At 50.1% G+C, this 7,967-nt stretch overlaps 1 protein-coding gene across 10 annotated transcripts in view; it reads right to left on the reverse strand.

Annotated features, from left to right (window-relative positions):
- The window catches only part of LRRC27 (leucine rich repeat containing 27), a 30,281-nt gene extending 23,653 nt beyond the window's left edge, over positions 1–6,628 (reverse strand). Inside the window, exons 1-4 of one of the 10 annotated variants that reach the window (XM_084772111.1) lie at positions 4,935–5,069; positions 4,744–4,846; positions 4,324–4,548; positions 1,421–1,551 (exon numbers count right to left, since the gene is read on the reverse strand). In XM_084772111.1, coding sequence (XP_084628237.1) covers positions 1,421–1,524 — 104 coding nt within the window. In that variant the 5' untranslated portion in view covers positions 1,525–1,551; positions 4,324–4,548; positions 4,744–4,846; positions 4,935–5,069. The other 9 variants (XM_084772109.1, XM_084772104.1, XM_084772106.1 and 6 more) reach the window with 9 other exon arrangements.
- Positions 6,629–7,967: the final 1,339 nt, after the last annotated feature.

Consider the following 7,967-nt stretch of genomic DNA (forward strand, 5'->3'; position numbering starts at 1 on the left):
TGCTCTCCCTCCACCAGCTGGCCAGGCCTGTGTCCCCCTCATCAGTTCATCCATGGCTTGTCCTGCAGGCTCCAAGGTCCCCAGAGCCCCAGAGAGAAGGGTCCCTGGAGCACGCCCTAGAGCAGACACAGCAAAAAGGGAGCTGCTTCCTGCTGAGCTGGAGACCCGAAGGCAAGGGCATTTGCTGTCACCATCATTTGTGCGAAGTAATCACTTTTTTTTTTTTTCATTCGAATTTAAAATTTTCCACCCAATCAATATATTTTGATCAATACTTAAGAAAGGGCGCTCCCAGAGCAAGCAAGTCACTTCTGCTGACTTTACGCTTGTTGCTTGTTACGCTGTCAAGGCTTGCTGTTACATACCCACCACTGGGACACCCCTACATGGGAACTGGGGTCACCCTTTGAAGACTCTTGCTTTCCAGCCTCATGTTAATGCCAATCCCAACAGCTCTAAGGTCCCTTGAGGCCTTGTTGCAGTCAGCGTGGCCAAGCCTCCTACACGGACCACTGCCCTGGCTGCCCGCCAAGCCTCCCTCCTCTACCCTTTGCCCTACAGCTTCCTTCCTCAGGCAGTGATCTTGGGCCAAGTCTAATTCTATCCTTGCCCGAGCTCAGTTCTTTCCAAATAAATTTCAAAGTTGAGAAGACGGAGTCCCAAACCCTACAGGCCCTTCTCCTACCGTGTCCATGACACCTGGCAAGCTCCCTCCTGCTTCAGGGACACGTCTGCCCTTTGCCCTCTGCCACAGTCAGTGAGGTGACAGAAGGGTCTGAAGTGAGCGTCCGGGTCAGAGCTAACACTGGTACAAGAGGATGTGTGGGATGGAGAGGACCCAGGAAAGGAGGTGGTGAGCATGCCAACGGGGTAGGGAGTGGACGCCTGGCTGTCAAGGGTGGGCTAAGACTGGGCTCTGCAACTGGGCATTCCAGAAAACTCAGGGAAGTAGAGGGGCGGGGATGTGGCAGGACAGTCCACACTGCTTGCTTGGAGGTTTCTAGCTTTCCAAAATGGGGCAAAACTCTTCCCCAAGAGTTAGGGGGGATTCCCCAGGGCCCACAGCAAATATGGTTGGGTTTTTATATATCCAGGTTATTTCTGATCTTAGCTTGCCACAGCAGAGTCAGGGTAGAATCAGCTGCCCAAGAAACTGTGTGGGCTTTCCAGCAGAGGTGATGAGGCTGCCAGTTCTAGATGTCAAAGAGTCCACCATGACACAGTCAGCTGCACCCGAGATGGCTGGCCATGCATACACCTCTGGGCTGTGTCTGAACCATCTGGATTTTTAAATTTTGAGGTGGCAGCATACTATGTAGACCGAGTTGACCTCAGACTCACAGAGATCCCCCTGCCTCTGCCCCCTAAGGGCCCAGCCCAGTTGACGACCTGCTTGCACATCTAAGGAGCAGACACTTACTTGTGAGAGCCGATCCCAGAGGGAAGAGCCCTGATCTTGTTGTAACGGAGGTCCAGCCATGTCAGGTTGGGCAACAACTGGAAGAAATCCCACGGAATCTCCATGAGCGAATTTCTCTGCAGGTGCAATTGCTTCCACAGAAGAGGACCAGAGGATGCTTTGTCAGCCAGTGAAATTTAAAACCATCTCCAAAAAAGGACTAAAACAACCACAACTACACGTCAAACCAAATAAGCAGTGGACACAAGAATCAGAGAGATTTAAAACCTAAGACTGTTTTCTTTCCCCTGGCCACGTTCTCAGCAAACCCAGTGAGCAAACCGTAAGAACCACAGCAGATTAACTCAAAGTTGGCAGTTACGGGGAAGAGCTACAGGACACAAGACACATTGTGCAGTAGCATGATCTGTGATGAGCAGCCACACAGGCAAGAAGACATGACACGTGCGGCTTGATATGACCTCTGTGAAGTATTGTCCTGACTCTGCCAGGGTAACATTCTAAGACTCCCCCCTACCCCGCTGTGGATGCTTGAAACCAGAGAAAGCACTGGACAGTCTGCTCTCCTGTCTGTGCACTTCCACGGTGACGTGTAGCGGGTGAAGCCAGCACAGCAAGAAGGTAACAGTAGCCAATCATGCAATAGGATGGTCATAAGGATACATTTCATAAGTTATTAAAACATGGTTTGTTGGGCTGGAGAGGTGGCTCAGAGATTAAGAGCACTGGTTGCTCTTCCAGAGGGTCCTGAGCTCAAGTCCCAGCAACCACATGGTGGCTCACAGCCATCTATATGTGATCTAGTGCCCTCTTCTGGCATCCAGGGTACATACAAATGGAGCACTCATAAACATAAGATAAAAAAAAAAAAACAAAAAACATGGTTTCTGAAATTTTCTATTGAGTATTCCTGGATAAGGGGAAATACTATATATCCACATATATGCACACATATATGTGTATGTATCTATACACACATATACACATTATGTATATGTGAAATATATGTTATACATAGTCTTATATATAGTGTATATTGGAAATTTCATTATTGTGTTGCAGGTGTGCATGGTGTGCATGCACACAGCAGCACACGTGTAAACATCAAAGGGCAACTTTGTGGATCCAGTCCTTTCCTTCCATTTTTACATGGGTTCTAGAGAACGGCGCCCTGGTTGCCGGGTTTGCTTGACAAGCACTTTTACCCACCTGGCCATCTTGCTGGCCCATGTATGTCTCCATCAATGTTGTGGCTATATGCTGCAAAAGCGTTGTTGTTTACATTTACACCTCTATCCACACTTGCCTTGGGGCAGCATCAGATGTCTAGAACACTGACCTTAAACCCAAACTGCCTAGGTTTCAAAAGCTGCTAGCTATGGGATCCCGAGCAAGCTCCCGCACCTCTCTGATCTCCGGTGTCCTTGCCTGCAGAGTGGGGGTAATGGGCCTTCCCTGGCTGGGGTGGCACAGGAAATGTGAGTGTAGCAGCCATGACAACTGTGCTGCTTTCCTACTCCAGGAGCCACAGCAGCTCCCCCCGTCAGGGTGTCCACTTATCCAGTTTCCTAATATAAATGACTTCCAGGTTTTGTAAGTGTGAAAACAAAACATGAGTTTGGAAACCACCATTCCCGCCTACTGGCATCTGGCACGGTCTCTAGAGAGCAGAGTGACAGTTAGGGGTGCATAGTATGACACATGACCTGGACTGGATGCTTATGTACACTTCTAAGTACACAGAATACACACTCCACATAGAACGTGTGTGCCTCCATGTACATACATCACCCAGCACATAATACATATCCACATGCATGCACAGGTGCCTATCTCCAGATACATCCCCCTTCCACATGTGTACATGCCAACTTCACGCATTTGGTGGCAGACACATGAATAGACACACCCATGTCACTGAAGACATGCAATGAAAAACCCTATCATAACCCTGCTTGACTCTTTAAGAGTGGAAGTCTTTTTTGTTTTGTTTTGTTTTTTGTTTTTTGAGCCAGAATTTCAGTTTTAGCCCTGGCTGTCCTGGAACTCACTGTGTAGATCACACTGGCCTCGAACTCACGGTGATCCGCTTACCTCTGCGGCCCTGAGATTAAAGGAGTGAGCCACCGCGCCCAGCTTAGAGTGGAGGCTTTAACCTGTTCAGGCGTGTTCTTTTCCTCTCAATGTTAAGATAATCCTGATACTCAGACTGAAAACCAGAGTTCCTCCTGAACATGGGAAAATGAACACCACAGTGGATAACACACTATCCCTCTCCAGCGAGCCTGGCAAGGCTGACCCCGCGCTGCCTGCAGACAGTGGAGTGCATGCTGCTGTGCCCTTCCTCTGGGTTCTAGTGTTAAGAGGGTTTCTTTCCATGTCTTCTGAGCATCAACATCCCTGGCATGGGATTTACAACTTCAGGGACTAATTGCTGCACGCTGCAAAAGTGCAGGCCGTGAGCCCTAACAGCCATTCGCTCCTGGCAGTCATGACGTCACTGACTTTCTTTTGTCATAGTGATGCAGTCATAGCAACACCTGCCGTCTCGGATGGTTGAGTCTGGGTTAGACCTGAAGGACCATGGAATGCCCTCCTTCCTTTTCGAATAAAGCCAACGGGTACCTCAAGGCTTGGCTGGACTCTTGAGACTGGAGAGCTTTCTTATTAGTAGGCGACATGTAAATAGCAGCAGCCGGAGGAGGTGGGTCCCTGTAACTAAGATTGCACTCCTAGAGGCTGGTGATAATCAACAGCCCGGCATGGCCAGGAGGACTGTGAGTCTGAGGCCCATTTGGGCCACATGGCAAGACCTTGTCTTAAAAAAAAAAAAAAGGCAAGAATGTTAGCTAGCTAGTTCTCATGCCTTGAGAGCAGACATGGGCGGAGAATGAACAGCTTACCTCAGCACTGCGAAGTCCCTGACAAGGTCTTTACGTGTGTGACTCTGTCATCTTACAACACGCCACAAGTACTCCTTCTAGGTTCCAGATGAAGCCGAATGCAACTAACGTGCATTCTGGGACACCAGGCCAGTGCGCTGCTCTAGCCGGTCTGCCATCAATGCTGCTTGCTCAGGAAAGCACAGAGACAAGGCAGCACTGCTAGGCAGTGCCCCGAAGGAGGGCCTGACATAAAGGAAAGCATCGTGCAGTGTCAAGAAAATGAAAGGGTCCGTCCACCTGTTTTCATAGTGCCCGTGGCCCGCAGAGGACCATGTGCTCTAAAGCAGAGACTCAAGGAGTTTGGGCAGCGATGTCCACCCAGCTTTCTTAGGAAGAAATACAACCCATGGGTTGGAGACCGCTGCCCCATCCTGATACCTGGCTCCCTCTGTTGCCTGGCACCGCATCTCAATTGCTCTTTGTTGTGATCTGCCAGTGAAACCCCGGTTGTCCCTCTTGCTCCTTCTAGAATTCACCTCTCCTAACAAGAGGAACAAAAGCCCAGTGCTGGTTCTGCCTCTGGCTGCAGGTATCGGTGTGCCCCACCCTCCCAGGATCTGGATACTTACTTGAAGGTTGGGAATTTTAAAGAACTCTCCCAAATAGCACAGGCCTCTTTGACTCAAGTCTAAAATTGGCGAGGAAGAAAAGATGAAACCCTCAAAATCTGTTCCATCATCATTTCTGGAAAAGGAAGCAGGTACATCCCTGGCAGCAGCAGCAGCATCCTTGGGGTCACCAGCAGCATCCTTGGGGTCACTGGCAGCATCCTTGGGGTCACTGGCAGCATCCTCGGCCACTGCATAGGTGCTGGTGTCCTCCATCTGAAGTCCTCCAGTGGCTACCTCTCATTCTTCTATGTATGGAGTCACCTGGAGGCAGGAAGGAGGGGTGGGGGTGGTGTCCTAGCAACCAGAAGTCACATGATAGGGGGACAGAATAGCTAGGGCACAATAGCAGGGGCTTGACTTGCTGAAAAAACAAGGGTACCAGGAACCTGGCTTTTAAACTTGTAAATACTGGCATACAAGGTATTGGGTTAAATTCTCTGCTCCTTACACTATACCCACAAAATGTCAGGAAAACAATGATCACAATCTAGTAGGGGGCTCAAGTAGCCAGGCTGGCCTCTTCCTCACCGTGGTGAGCTTCAAATTCCTGATCTTTCTGAATCTACCCCCAAAGTGTTGAGATTACAAGCAAGCGTACACCTGACTACAGTTTAACTGGAAAATACCAGGGAAAACAAGCATGCTAGGATGAAAGCAGAAGGGAACCTTTCAAGTCTGCAAACCACCTGCAAAACGGGGAGGGGCTTCTGGTAAGACTGTTTCCTATCTCTGCCCTGGTTCTCTGCTCCCTGTTGTGACTGAGACCCTGAAGTCAGGAAAGACAGTCCCCTAGCCCAACTCTGGCCCAGACCAGACCAGAAAGGCACTGGAGAAAACAGGGCAAGGACAATCTTGCATCTTAGTTCAAAAATCCTTTGCTTAGCTACGGTATACTTTCAAAAACAATCCAAGCAAAGATAGGCTGGAATGCTTATAGGTTTAAAATCATCTGTCAACTAGTCAGCCCAATGGCTGGCACATTGTCTAAGCTTCAGTCCCCTTTTAAGGAAAAGGTAACTTGGCAGTTAAGGAGCTGGTCTCAAGGGCGTACAAATTCACAGGGAGCCTCAGTCTGCTTGGCAGGAAATTCGCTCCTCCTCTCGACCCCAGGAGTGGGGCTCCCTAAAGTCTCCAGGCCTTTGCACAGTCTATGGTTCTCTCTCTCTCTCACCTTGGAATTAGGAGTAAAGAAATCTACCTACAGTAGATTACATTGTAAGGAAAATGTGTTAATAAGTGGGAAGCAGGGGACAGGTGATAGTTTTCACACTGGGCTGGGTTAGGCAGAACTAACCCCGGGGTGTGGTCACCTCTCCTTCACAGGACCCTTCCTTCCCTGCCCCGCCAGCAGACCAGACCCACTGTCTGGTGATCCTGCCCCTTCAACCCCAGAGCCCGAGCCCGCCAGTTTGTGACCCTGTCCAACAACTCGGTGGCCGGTTCCATCCAGTCCCGCCGGCCAGCGGTGATCGACAGTGCTGCCATCCCACCCTCCTCTCCTTCGAGTCTCCTCCCCGCCCACCTGAGACTCCGCCCCGGACACGCAGGCTGCCCCGCCTCCGAGAGGCTCAGGCTCCGCCTAACAAAGGAGCTGCGCGGCGCACGCCGTCACCACGGAGACGCAGCTCCCTTACGGAAGCCCGAGGGCATCAAGCTGCGGGGTGGGGTGGGGGTTGGAGTGGCTTCGGTACGCGTGCGCTTCCCGCCTCTTATGCTGGAGGTGGGTGACAAAGCTAGAAAGAGACTTTGAGAGGGCGGGCTGGTGGATTCGAGGATTGCTTGGCGACCCGAGGGAGGTCGGGCAATGCTTCTGCTGACCAGACATTGGACATTGGACCCTTGGGCCTCAGCTGCGCTTGCGCACAAACACTAGCCTCAGTGTCCTGAACTGGTTCCGCACTGACCCTTCTAGGATGGAAACTTGGAGGTTGCCCTTCCTCATTTAGAAACCTGCGTGGCATGGCATTCTGGGAGGCAGGTCAACCAGGTCCATACACCCTAAATCACGTCATCCTCTATAGAGAAAAGGGATTCCCCATAGAAAAGAGAGATTACCAGAACGTGGTGAACTGTCTTAAGACCAGATCTGGTGGGGATAGAGACTCTGCTGCGGGTCCCAGAGGATCCTGAGCAGTGAGGCAATGTGGGTGAGTCACTCCTTTCTGGAGGCCAGAATTTGAGTTCTTAGCAAGTTCCACAGTCTTTAAGTGAGTAATAATGCCACACGCAGGGCAACGTGACACATGATCAAATCTACGGGAAACCACCGGAAATGAATTAACCAAGACAGTGACTGTGCCCTCAGCTAGCGTGCACACTGATATAATTTTGCTAACCATTTTTGAAGTAGCAAAAACAGGAGTGATACTGAAAGTAATAGTTTTACAATTAGTTTACTATTAGATTATTTAGAACTGAAGGTGAGATGGGAAGTAAGTTGTTAAAAAAAAAAATCCCCAAACAAGAAAACGACAAAACTTAGAAAACTTAATACCTATTGGAGCCCAGTGGCCCAGCTCACGTGTGGCTGGGTGTCCTCTGATGCCTATCCACACCGCGGAGGTGCATGCTGGCAGCTGGATTTCCCCCAAGTGTTCTATTTGGTTACAGGTTGATAAAGAGGTGTCGGGTGAGGAGCTTTAGGAGAAGAGAAAGCAGGCCGTTCCTGCCTGGCCGCACATGCCATCAGAGAGGCCCCTTTCTGACGGGTCAGTAGGTGAAATGTCATACACTCATGGGAACCCGAATTAGAACCCAGAACCCATAGAAAGGTTCAGGCACAGCAGTGTATGCTTGTAATTCTTGCTCTTGGGAGGCAGGCAGATGGATTCCCAGGGCTCAGTGGCTGGCCAGCCTAACCCACTTTGAGAGCTCCAGGCCAATGACTGATGTCTCACAAAACAAGATTGATGGTTCCCGAGGAATGCTATGTATAGTTGACATTCAACCTCTATACATGTACACACACACACACACACACACACACACACA

Source organism: Acomys minous (assembly GCF_964271855.1).
Source record: "Acomys minous genome assembly, chromosome: 2".
NCBI lineage: Eukaryota > Metazoa > Chordata > Mammalia > Rodentia > Muridae > Acomys > Acomys minous.